Raw genomic sequence first — 12,838 nt, forward strand, 5'->3', positions numbered from 1 at the left:
CCATAGGTGAAAGATTAATGGATAACTTTATAACCATCAGCTGAAATAGGCTGTAACACCTCAGATCACTCAACAATCTTAATATCACTACATGTAGGACAGACTGTGTCTCCTCATGTGAATCATTAGGAAATAGAGTTGTGCATGACATATTCTTGCCTAAAAAACTGAACTCGATTTACAGGAAACACAGAGAAACAGATTTATCTTCTCTTTAATTACAGATCAGTGTTCAGAACCCTCATGCTGTGATTGTTTCTTCTACTTTGTGGGTTTTTTTTTTTTTGAGACAGGGTCTTGCTCTGTCACTCAGGCTGGAATGCAATGGCATGACCATGGCTCACCACAGCCTCAACCTCCCGGATTCAAATGATCCTCCCACGGTAGCTTCCCAAGTAGCTAGAACCACAGGCGCATGCTACCACACCAGGCTAATTTCTTTCTCTAAAATGTTTTTGTAGAGATGGAGTCCCCCTGTGTTGCCCAGGCTGGTCTTGAACTCCTGCGCTCAAGTGATCCTCCTGCTTTGGCCTCCCAGACTGCTGTGATTATAGGTGTGAGCCACTGCACCCAGCCTCATGCTGTAATTGCGATAAACTGTTTCTCCCAAATGCTAATATGAGCATGAGAGATGATATGGCATACAATAGCATACTTATTTGCTATTTGATTTTGGACAATTTATTTGTCTATACCAGGGTTTCTTCATCTATCAAGTGGGGATAATCCCTAATCTTATAGGCTTAATGTCATTCAATGAGGTAATGTATGTAAAGTGCTTAGAATACTATGTAAGCATTTATTATCAACAGTAACGATATGAAAGTTTAGTATGGCCTAGGATAATGGCAATTTTGGTAAAAGAATGATACACAGAAAGGGCTAGGATTTGCCCCCCACCCCCCAAAAAGTTTCTTGTACATAAAAATGGCTAGGTTCAAAAGTCGTAATGTTAATATTACTTTACTATATTTATGCCACTGTATGGCTTCTAATTAAGCAGAAAGTATAAATTCACATAATGTCTTAGATTTAAATCCCCTTCCCCTTACATCAGATAAATGATACATATAACATGATTTTCTTACCTTATCCAAAAGGTGTATTATCATTGGTACAAGATTGGCATCAATTACTGCCTGTACCTGCTGCTGATTTCCTGCAGTGATGTTGGAGAGGAACCACACTGCTTCCTGTAGAACAAGAGCATTTGAATATTTCTCATTAAAAAATAAAATCTGCATCTGAACTAAGAAAAAAAGCATTCACTACACTGTCCCAATGATTTTATTATGAAATGAGCTCCATAATAAAAATCTCAGGAATCTCAATTCCTTTACACCCCTTTCCGTATTTTCTTTGGACAAATAGCTAATGGACCTAATTCAAATCACAATGAACTAACCCTTCGGAAGAATTATTGAAAACAATGCTCCCAAACAGTGTGGCTCAAAAGAAGCTTGGCTGAACAAATTTGAATGAGCAAATATGAAATAATGAATGAGCAAATATGAATAATGAGTATAATACAAATACAAATCCTAAACAGCTGTAAATAAGATTCAGTGCCCTTCCCTCACATAATGTGCTTTATTCTCTATTCTATTCTGATGAAGAATCTCAGCCAAAGTAGATAAATATCAATTATCCACAATAATGGAGACATAAAAAACAAAATAGTGCATTGTTTTAGTATACTTATTTGTAATAGTCATTCACTGCATAATTTCTCTCAAGGAAAAGTGGAACCAGATATTTGATTGTTTTATTGGCCTATCTTAATCTTTTTATGTTACCCTTTACATCACAGTTGGTGCTACTTTTGACAAGATAATGGTGGCCTTAAGCGTTATAATCATAGATAACTAGTAAGTTTTACTCTAAAAAATATTAGTATTAGCTAATGTATACTAGGCTCTTTTGGATCAGATCACAGGACTATTTTAATGAACCTGTTAGAGATTTTAGGGTGCCAGGCTAGTTAGGTGAGCTGTTCTTGGGTTATAATCATTGGCAATGTTGTAATCAACAACCCATGTTATTTCTACAACAGCCTCAGATGCACTCCAATATCAGCATCACCAGTCAGTGCCCCCTTTCCATAGCCACCACAAGCACACACACATGCATACACACTCTCTATTAAGTACCTATAAAACACTAAACTTATAAGAATTACATAATATATATATTAAAAACTTCCAGTCATACAACATTCAACACCCAATTATCTCTATTTCATCATTTCCAAGAGAGCCAAAATTGCACTTTTCATAACTGGTTTTATATATGAAAAAATTATTAATGCTTGTTACGGAGAGTAAAATTTTTATTTTCTCTTGATGTCTAAATGACAGTTTGTATTAAGAATCAATATTACAGACATTTCTAAGACTCTAATTTTACAAATAAAAACTGTTAACATTTTAAGTGCTATCTATTAAGTAGTATTTAATAGTACTTACTTTATTAATTTTCTCTTTGGGATGTGTCAGGAGTGCTGGGAAGTGTGAAAGAGCATCACAGTTCAAAACTACTTGTGTTTGCTCATCAGTTCCAGTAACAATGTTGCCCACAGCTCTAAGTGCAGCAGTCTGAAATGCACAATGAGATGATATTCTATGTGAAATCCTTTTTTTTTTTTTGAGGCAAGGTCTTGCTCTGTCACCCAGGGTAGAGTGCAGTGGTGCGATCTCAGCTCACTGTAACCTCTGCCTCTCAGGCTCAAGTGATCCTCCCACCCCAGCCTCCAGAGTAGCTGGGACTACAGCAGTGCACGACCCTGCCCGGCTAATTTTTGTATTTTTTGTAGAGACAGAGTTTCACCATATTGCCCAGGCTGGTCTCGAACTCCTAGGCTCAAGGGACCTGCCTGCCTCAGCCTCCAAAAGTGCTGGGATTATAGGCATGAGCCATTGTGCCCAGCTGAAACACTCCTTATTAAAAGGCATGTTAGGCACCTTATAAAAGATAAATGCATTCATTCACTATTTCTTCCAACAAACCTATTATTTTTTGAGACGGAGTCTCACTCTGTCGCCCAGGCTGAAGTGCAGTGGCTCGATCTTGGCTCACTGCAACCTCTACCTCCCAGGTTCAAGCGATTCTCCTGGCTCAGCCTCCTGAGCAGCTGGGATCACAGGCGCATGCCACCACACCTGGCTAATTCTGTAATTTTTTTTTTAGGAGAGATGGGGTTTTGCCACGTTGGCCAGGCTGGTCTCGAACCCCTGACTTTAGGTGATCTGCCTGCCTTGGCCTCCCAAAGTACTGGGATTACAGGCGTGAGCCACTGCACCCTGCTCCAATAAACCTGTTCTTTTTGAGCACTTAGCATCAGGCACTGATGTAGGAACAGAGATGTGAAGAAAGACACATGTTCCAGCTCTTATAGAGCTTATATTATTGTAAGAGAGGAGTCAATAAACAAGAAGGATAATTTTAGATGGTGCCATAAAAAAAAAAGACAGAACTTTAGATTTAGTGTTGAAAATATAAAAATAAAAACAGCTAGGTGCAGTGGCTCACACCTGTAATTCCACCACTTTGGAAGACTGAGGTGGGTGGAACACTTAAGCCCAGGAGTTTGACACCAGGCTGGGCAACATGACAAAACCCTGTCTGTACAAAATATTAGCTGGGTGTGGTGGCACGAGCCTGTAGTCCCAGCTACTCGGGAGACTGAGGTGGGAGGATTGCTTGAGCCTGGGAGGTCCAGGCTGAAGTAAGCTGTGATCATACCACTGCACTCTAACCTGGACAACACAGTAAGACCCTGTCAAAAACAAAAAGACAAAAAACATAGTGCCTTTCTGAAGGAAAGAAGACACCTGCCTAAAATGAGATTTCACTATGGTATGAATTTGAATTATCACTTATTTTTCTGTGGTTGCATGAGGTCATTTCCTGTTAAGTAAAGCTTTTTACTCCTCTAATTTTCCTTTCTACATGACAAATGATCCAAATTTTTGAAAAAATTGAAATAAAATTCATATAACATACAATTTACCCTTTCAAAGTGTACAATTCAGTAGTTCTTAGTATATTCAGAGTTGTGTAACTATTACTAGTATCTAATTCCAGAACACTTTGATCACCCCAAAAAGAACACCTGTATCCATTAGTGGTCACTTCCACACTGCCTTCATCCCTAGGTCCCTGGAAGACACTATGCCTGTCTCTAAGATTTTGGCTATCTTGGGCACTTCATATTAACAAAATCAAAATGTATTTGGCCTTTTTTGTCTAGCTTCTTTCATTTCACATAATGTTGTTAAAAGTTCGTGTTACAGCATGCATCAGTACTTTGTTCCTTTTCATGACCAAATAATATTTCACTGTATGAATGTATCATATTTTATTTAACCATTCATTGGCTGATATTCAAATTGTTTTCATTTTTTGGCTATTACAAATAACGCTGCTGTGAATGCTTGTGTATAAATTTTTGTGTGGATATGCATTTTCATTTCTCTTGGGTATGTACCTAAGAGTAATTAATTGCCAGTTCATATTGTAACCTTATGTTTAACTTTTTCAGGCACTGCCAAAACTATATTCCAAAGCGGCTGTACCATTTTATATTCTCACCAGCAGTATATACGAATTCCAGTTTCTCACACCCTCACCAGAAGTATGTTATCGTCTTCCTAACTATAGCCATCCTGGTGGGTGTGAAGTAGTATCTCACTGTGGCTTTAATTCCCTCTCCTTAATGACTAATGATGTTGAGCTTCTTTTCATGTGCTTACTGACCATTTGTTGTATCTTCTTTAGAAGCCTGTTTACTCAAATATTTTGCCAAGTTAAAAACTGAGTTGTCTATTTTTGAGTAGTAACAGTTCTTTATACATTAAATATTTTAGATGTAAATCCCTTTGCCAATATATAATTTTCGAATACCTATTCTCTTCTATTCTATGGGTTGTCTTTTCACTTTCTTGATGGTGTTCTTTGAAGGACACACAAGTTTTTAAGTTTTGTGAAGCCTGACTTATCAATTCTTTTTCTTTGGTTGCTTGTGGTGTCACATCTTAGAAACCACTGTCTAATCTAGGGTCATAAAAATTTATGCCTGTATTTTTCTTCTAAGAGGTTTACATTTATAGATTTTATATTTAGGTGTTTGATCTATTCTGAGTTTTTGCATGTAGTATGAAGTGGGGTCCAACTTCATTATTTTACTTGTGGATATCCAGTCGTTCTTGCCCATCTGTTGAAAAGGTTATTCTTTCCCCAATGAATTGGCTTGGCTTCCTTATTGAAAATCAACTGGCCGGGCGCGGTGGCTCACGCCTGCAATCCCAGCACTTTGGGAGGCCGAGGCGGGTGGATCACCTGAGGTCAGGAGTTCGAGACCAGCCTGGCCAACACGGTGAAACCCCACCTCTACTAAAAATACAAAAAATCAGCTGGGCGTGGTAGCAGGCACCTGTAATCCCAGCTGCTTGGGAGGCTGAGGCAGGAGAACTGCTTGAACCTGGGAGGAGGAGGTTGTAATGAGCCAAGATCGTGCCATTGCACTCCAGCCTGGGCAACAGAGCAAGACTCTCACACACACACACACACAAAAAGTAAATCAACTAATCATAAAATGTATAGGTTTATTTCTGAACTCGATTCTATCTCATTGATCTGCATGGCTATATTTATGCCAGTATCACAAAATTTTATTTACTGTAGCTTTGCAGTGTTTTGAAAATGAGAAGTCCTCAAACTTTGTTCCTCTTCAAGATCATTTGGCTATTTCTAGGCCCCTTATATTTCCATATGGATTTTAAGATCTGTTTGTAAAATTCTGCCAAAAACCAAAAGCACATGGGATTTTAATAGGGATTGTGTTTAATCTGTAGACAAACTTGGGAAGCACGGTCATCCTAACAATATTAGACAATCCATGAACATGAATGTCTTTCCATTTATTTAGGTCTTCTTTAATGTTTTCCAAAAATGTTTTGTAGTAGCCTAGCTTCTTTAACAAATAAATTGAAAAGAGGAGAGATAAAAGAAAGGAGAAGAAAGTTGCACAGTAAAAGAGGCTTAAAATATATAGCAAGCAGATGCAATGTGTGGTCTTTATCTGGATAATGATTTGGTAAAATTGTGAAAAAATAATGAAGCAGTAAATAAAATGCAGATACTGAGTGAATATTTAACATTAAGGTTTTAAAAAGTCTACTAATGGTATTGTGGTTATGTTAAAAAAATAGGCTTAAATTTTAGAGCTGCAAGCTGTGTAAAATGATATCTGGAATTTGTATCAAAATAAATTTGGAGGAGTAGAGGTACAGAGAAAAAAGCTACATGGGGTTCCATTACACTATTTTATTTTATGAAATTATGGCATGAAAGTTGAAAAGCATAAGAAAATCTCTATAAGGTGTCAGGTAGAGTAGAGAATTTCAACTTTCCTTGAGCACTGGCTAAAAGTAAATTCCAAGCCCTATAGATCCTTAATGAAGTCCATTATGAAAACTGAAGATTATTTCTGGAAAAACAAAAAACAAAATACAAACCAAAATTCTGTACCAAGACATAAGTACCACACAAAATAAATACAAACTTCAGGATAAACATATGGCAAGAATATTTAAGATAAGTCATAAATAGCCTTAAATGACAAATTATTGTTTTTTCTTTTTTCTTTTTATTGAGATGGAGTCTTGCTCAGTTGCCAGGCAGGAGAGTAGTGACGCAATCTTGGCTCACTACAACCTCTGCCTCCTGGGTTCAAGCGATTCCCCTGCCTCAGCCTCCCGAGTAGCTAGGTCTACAGGCACATGCCACCATGCCTGGCTAATTTTTTTTTTTTTTTGTATTTTAGTAAAGACAGGGTTTCACCATGTTGGCCAGGATGGTCTCAGTCTCCTGACCTTGTGATCTGCCCACCTCGGCCTCCCAAAGTGCTGGGATTTCAGAAGTGAGCCACCATGTCCGGCCAATTATATTAATTCTTTCTGTATTTAGCTAAGTGTTCCTTCTTTAAAGTGCTTTAATTTTAAGGTACTGGGTCTCTAATCTGACTATGTATCAGTATCACCTGAAGAGCATTTTAAAGCTCAAGTTTCTAAGAAATATTTTCTGAAACAGAATCTCCAGGGGTTGAGCAGGAGAAATTAAAAACAGCTCCACACAGTTGATTTTGATGTTCAGGCATAATGACTTAGGCTACAGACTAACGGTTTCTCTTATGCGATTATTGTACTTTACAGATTCTAAGCCATTAGCAGATTAAAATATACTATTTACCTCAGAAAGGTAGAGGGAGCTTGCTGCGTCTCCCCCATTACAACTGTAGCTTAACAGCTACTGCTTATATCTCTGAGAACTTCTCACACTCTGTTTTTGGCTCTTTCTAGATGCAAGTTCTTTGGGATAAATATTATGTGAAAGAATTTGAACAATAAAAAATAAATTTAAATAAGTGAAAAGCAACAATTTAGAAAGTCCCTAAACAGCACATTTCAGTACAGTACCCTTATTTCAGCACCAATGAAGCTAAGAGTTAACTAAACTTGCCAGGTGAGTAAATAAGGATGGTTGGCAAGGAGGAAAAAAAAAAAAGTAGGGAAGTGAAAGAGGAAGAACAAAAAGAAGAGGAGTAGGAAAAAATAAGTGTCTGTCAATACTTGTTTCAGATGCCATGCATGTTGCTATAATGAACTTCCCTGGTCTACATTAAAAATCAGTAATCCGGCCAGGCATGGTGGTTCACACCTGTAATCTCAGCACTTTGGGAGGCTGGGGTGGGAGGATCATTTGAGGCCAGGAGTTCAAGAGCAGCCTGGCCAACACGGCAAAACCCTGACTGTATCAAAAATAGAAAAAAATTAGCTACACATGATGGTGTGTGCCTGTGATCCCAACCACTCAAGAGGCTGAGGTGGGAGAATGTTCCTTGAACCTAGGAAGTGGAGGCTGTAGTGAGCTGAGATCACGCCACCTCACTCCAGCCTGGGTGACAGTGAGACCCCATCTTAAAAAAAGAAATTAGTAATCTACAATGGCGTCTTCTTATTATTTATTTTCCCCTTTCCATCACAGATTTGTTGTTATGCTAAGAATATACTTTAAACTACTGAAATTGTCCATCTTTGAATGCCATGCTTAAAGCAATTAGTGGTAAGAAATACTTATAATTTTACTAAGAACAAACTTACCTGAACTTTAACTTCCTGGTGGCTGAGCAGAGGAACCAAATGAGGAACTATTCCAGAGTCTATTACCATCTGTATTTGTTCATTGCCAGCATCAGTAAGGTAAGAGAGCGCCCAGACTGTGTCTACCAATATCTAATGAATAAAATAAAAATTCAAACAACTTTTAAATATTTTCTCATTTTAGTAATTCTTGACCAAACAACCATTCTAAGATTGTTCAACTACCTTCTTGCTTCTTTTCTTCTCTCAGTTTAATTCATTGGGATCTGATTGCTACGGTATTAAACATCATCATCTATAAATGTCTGTACTAAGACGTACATCTTTTAGCCATATTCAGGATTCTGATCCCAGATTAGCATCCAATCTTAGTTCACTAAGATACACACGCACACTACACAGCTCATAAAACAGGAGAAAAAGACATTCTCTTTCCCAAAGGCTGAGGGATAACAGGTCCAAAAACATTGTGGCTCATGTATAAAGCTGGAAAGACTACATGTATCCAACATGCACAGTTGTTCAAAACATCTGGGCTAGATGAATATATTCAAGGAGTTCTCTAGTACTGTAAGTACCACGTAGATATGCCTAAAGCCAATAACCCAAGTATTCGTATTATACTATAAAATACTTTAATCTTTTCCAACCAGTTTGTTTTGCCTTACAGAACTGGAGGCAACTTTTTTTTTTTTTTTTTTTGAGACGGAGTCTCGCTCTGTCGCCCTGGCTGGAGTGCAGCAGCGCAATCTCGGTTCACTGCAAGCTCCGCCTCCCGGGTTCATGCCATTCTCCTGCCTCAGCCTCCTGAGTAGCTGGGACTACAGGCGCATGCCGCAACGCCTGGCTAAGTTTTGGCATTTTTTCAGTAGAGACGGGGTTTCACCGTGTTAGCCAAGATGGTCTCGATCTCCTGACCTCATGATCCGCCCGCCTCGGCCTCCCAAAGTGCTGGGATTACAGGCGTAAGCCACCGCGCCCGGCCAGCAACTTCTTAAATAGTGGAAGTCCCCTACAGCTGCAGATCAAGACATTAAAATAATCATAGGTCAATCTGTGAGACCTGTAATTAAAACAAAAAATACGTACTTCACTACAGCTGCTACTTATGAAAAAAAAAAAAAAAGCCTGTGTAATCAACTTCTACTAAGTAGCCTACTATTTTTTTAACGATTACATCTTTAAGTACAACGGGCCATGTGTTTGATCTTTCCTAGTATGTTAGGTCCTAATTAGAAGTTATGACCAAAGGGCAGTATGACAAACAACTGTAACTGCTGCAAATAAATACACAAATTATTGACAAAGACATGGGAATAATAATTGTGCCTAAAACTACTTCCAAAGCCTTTCCAGAAGATGAACTCTGTGTCAAGACAAGCTGGAGAAGTGTAAAACCTTTAAAACAATAAACCAGGCAGGGAGTAGTGGCTCACGCCTGTAATCCCAGCACTTTGGGAGACCAAGGCAGGTGGACTGCTTGAGCCCAGGAGTTAGAGACCAGCCTGGGCAACACGGTGAAACCCCGTCTCTATGAAAAACAGAAACAATTCAGCATTGTTTATTTTTTCTTGTTTTTATGACCCTGACTTTAAAAAAATCGTAAAACTGTAAACTAATGTTATGCTTAAGACACCCAAGAGAAAATAAAAAAATAAAAAAAGATAAAAAAAAAAACAAAAAGACATCCCAAAACTCCTAAAAGGTGAAAATAGTGCTTTGCCATTGTTTCTTAGGAAATTCAAGAAAGCTCTAAGGATATTTCTAATGTAAAAAGAAGACATCGAATGAGAGTTCGCACAGGCTGGGTGTGGTGGCTCACGCCTGCAATCCCAGCACTTTGGGGGGCCAAGGTGGGTGGATCACGAGGTCAAGAGTTCAAGACCAGCCTGGCCAACATAGTGAAACCCTGTCTCCACTAAAAAATGCAAAAAAATTAGCCAGGCGTGGTGGCGGGCATCTGTAATCCCAGCTACTCGGGAGGCTGAGGCAGGAGAATCGCTGGAACCCAGGAGGCAGAGGTTGCAGTGAGTGGAGATCATGCCACTGCACTCCAGCCTGGGAAACAGTGCGAGACGCTGTCTCAAAAAGAAAAGAAAAAAAAGAGTTCACACAAAAAAATGGTATCAATATATGCGAAAAAACCTAAATTTCAATTTGCAAATGTAACTGAGTTTCTTTTCTGGAATATCAACATATGCTAAAATTTGTTGACATAGGCCAAAAATTTCAAGTTACTTGCTCATAACTGTATATAAAAGCTAGATACATGTTTTTAAAGGACATGTCACTAATATGCTCAGATCAAAATCATAATTCAAATCAAACTTCTAACACATTAGTAAGCAGTATTATTTGTTAATCATGTTACTAAAAAGAACAATGTAAACAGGCTTGAGAAATTCTTCAAGATACATCAAAGGCAAGAAAATGGAGTCACAGTCTCATCTAGATTGGAGTAAATAGGTGGAAAGAACACAATCTATCTCTAAATAAAGTCAACCAAGATGTCTTGTTTTCCAGTAGAGGTATAAACTTTGAAGTTAAATCTTTCTTGCCAATCTTTTTATTTATTTATTTATTTATTTTTGAGACAGGGTCTTGCTCTGTCACTCAGGCTGCAGTGCAGTGACATGCTCACAGTTCACTGCAGCCGTGACCTCCCCAGCTCAGGAGATCCTCCTGCCTCAGCCACTGAGTAGCTGAGACTACAGGTGCACATCGCCATGCCTGGCTAATTTTTTGGTATTTTTTATAGAGACAGGGTTTTGTCATGTTGCCCAGGCTGGTCTCGAACTCCTGCACTCAAGTGATCCTCCTGCCTCAGCCTCCTAAAGTGCTGGGACTATAGGCATAAGCCACCACACCTGGCCTCTTGTAAATCTTTCAAAGCAAAATATTGAAATTTACAATTTAATCAAAGAACTTGGCTATTAAGGAGCCAAAACCAAAAATTACTTACACATTTCTTAAGATCCTAAACTATCTGGGGCTAAAAACAAACAAAAACTCTACCACAGAGATCATGTTCATCTAATGAATTTTATATATTATGTCACTGTTTGATACAGTAAAATTCTAATTTTAATTTGTTCCATACAAATTAAATTCTGGCCAAAAGGCATAGGCCTTTAAATTGTAAAGAAATGAAGCAGCTTGTCCAATACTGGTCACCATGCCAAACTGTTTTTAAAGAACCACATGAGTTCCTGATTGTTGCTAAACATTTCATTCATGTGTTTTCCCTTACCCATTATATTCCTGGTTTCTCTAACACACCAAAGGCTGGTCTGGCTTTTATAAGCACTCAGGGCAGTTTTCCACCTCATTCATACTCCCTGAGTTGCTTTTTCCTCTGCCATCTGTGTTAGTAAAAATAAGCAAAATATATTTGCTATGTTTAAAATCTTGCCTGCACTGATTTTTTTTTTCCTGTTGTTTGGATAATCAAGAGTTATCTTGATAAATGAAGCCACTGCCAGTCACTGTACTGAGAAATAGAATAAAAATGGAATTAAAGGGCAATTGATGTCCATGGTTTGGTATGTGTATATGAATACAAATCCATGCACAAACATTTTCCTTTTTCATCTTTCAAAAAACAAAAATAGCACTATTTGTGTGTGCTTTCATTGGCCAAACTGTCAAAATGAGCTTCCATTAAAAGCACAAGAACAATTAAAGACATGATCTTAGTAAGAGAAATCACCACTAACTGGCAACTTTAAAAACTTTTAATGTCAGTTTTTATAACACTAATATATATACATACATACAATATTGCCCACACCAAAATAACAGTTATGCTTGATTTCTTAACTGGTATTATATTTTGGGATACAGATAAACATAGAGTAAATATAAAAATATTATAAAATAACTAATCTAATATAAAATAACTCTTGAAATGGGAAAATCTGATAATATGCTGACACAATGTGTTAGTATAATATTTCTCTCCTATGTCACAGGGGAAGCCCTAGAAATACATACATACATACATAAATATATAATAGGACACATTTACTCACATTTACATCTGTGTGATGAATTAACACACAAAGGGCTGGAAGAATCTGAGGAGAGAAATATGTAGATTTAAAAACATACACAGATAAAATATATATATATATAATGGTATCTCTTTTAATTTTTTTTTAAAAGTGTTTACCTCCTGAATGGTTTCCATTGGTGGTGGTGGGTCTTTGTGGCGACATAAGTTGACCATAACCCAAGTAACATTTCTTAAGAATGTTATAGGAATAGATGGACTTATGAAGGAAAGTAAAGGTTTCACAACTCCAAGACTTATGACATAATCTCTACACTGGGGCCCATCACCTGTAGAAAAAAAGGATTAATTTACTCAATAAAACATACTGACAGTTAAGCATTTTCAGAAAACACAAAGCACTGGGAACATGCTGCTTCATGTATTTTATCCAGATACACTGTTCAGTTTTAGACAATAACAAGCAGGCTCACATTCAAGGTCTCTGAGCCAAGAGAGGCAACATAAGGTGATAAGGTATTCTTTTGCACATTATTCCCATCTTCAGCTTTTTGCTGCTCACTTAATTAAACTGCTGCTTTTAACTTCTCTCTCAACAATACTCTTGGTTTAACAAACTTTCATGTGATAAAAAAGATGTATCAAGAAAATATTTGTTGAATTTGTA

At 37.7% G+C, this 12,838-nt stretch overlaps 1 protein-coding gene and 1 non-coding gene across 2 annotated transcripts in view; both read right to left on the minus strand.

Moving 5' to 3' along the window:
* KPNA4 (karyopherin subunit alpha 4) overlaps nt 1–12,838 on the minus strand; it is a 64,773-nt gene that overhangs the window by 12,856 nt on the left and 39,079 nt on the right. Inside the window, exons 9-13 of the mRNA XM_031009316.3 lie at nt 12,331–12,500; nt 12,191–12,235; nt 8,160–8,291; nt 2,466–2,594; nt 1,089–1,193 (exon numbers count right to left, since the gene is read on the minus strand). Of these exons, the coding sequence (XP_030865176.1) occupies nt 1,089–1,193; nt 2,466–2,594; nt 8,160–8,291; nt 12,191–12,235; nt 12,331–12,500 (581 nt within the window). The remainder of the gene's footprint in view (nt 1–1,088; nt 1,194–2,465; nt 2,595–8,159; nt 8,292–12,190; nt 12,236–12,330; nt 12,501–12,838) is intronic.
* Nucleotides 1,921–2,250, minus strand: LOC115934246 (small Cajal body-specific RNA 7). Its single transcript, XR_004070063.2, has one exon.

This window comes from Gorilla gorilla, chromosome 2 (genome assembly GCF_029281585.2).
Source record: "Gorilla gorilla gorilla isolate KB3781 chromosome 2, NHGRI_mGorGor1-v2.1_pri, whole genome shotgun sequence".
In the NCBI taxonomy this organism is placed as follows: domain Eukaryota; kingdom Metazoa; phylum Chordata; class Mammalia; order Primates; family Hominidae; genus Gorilla; species Gorilla gorilla.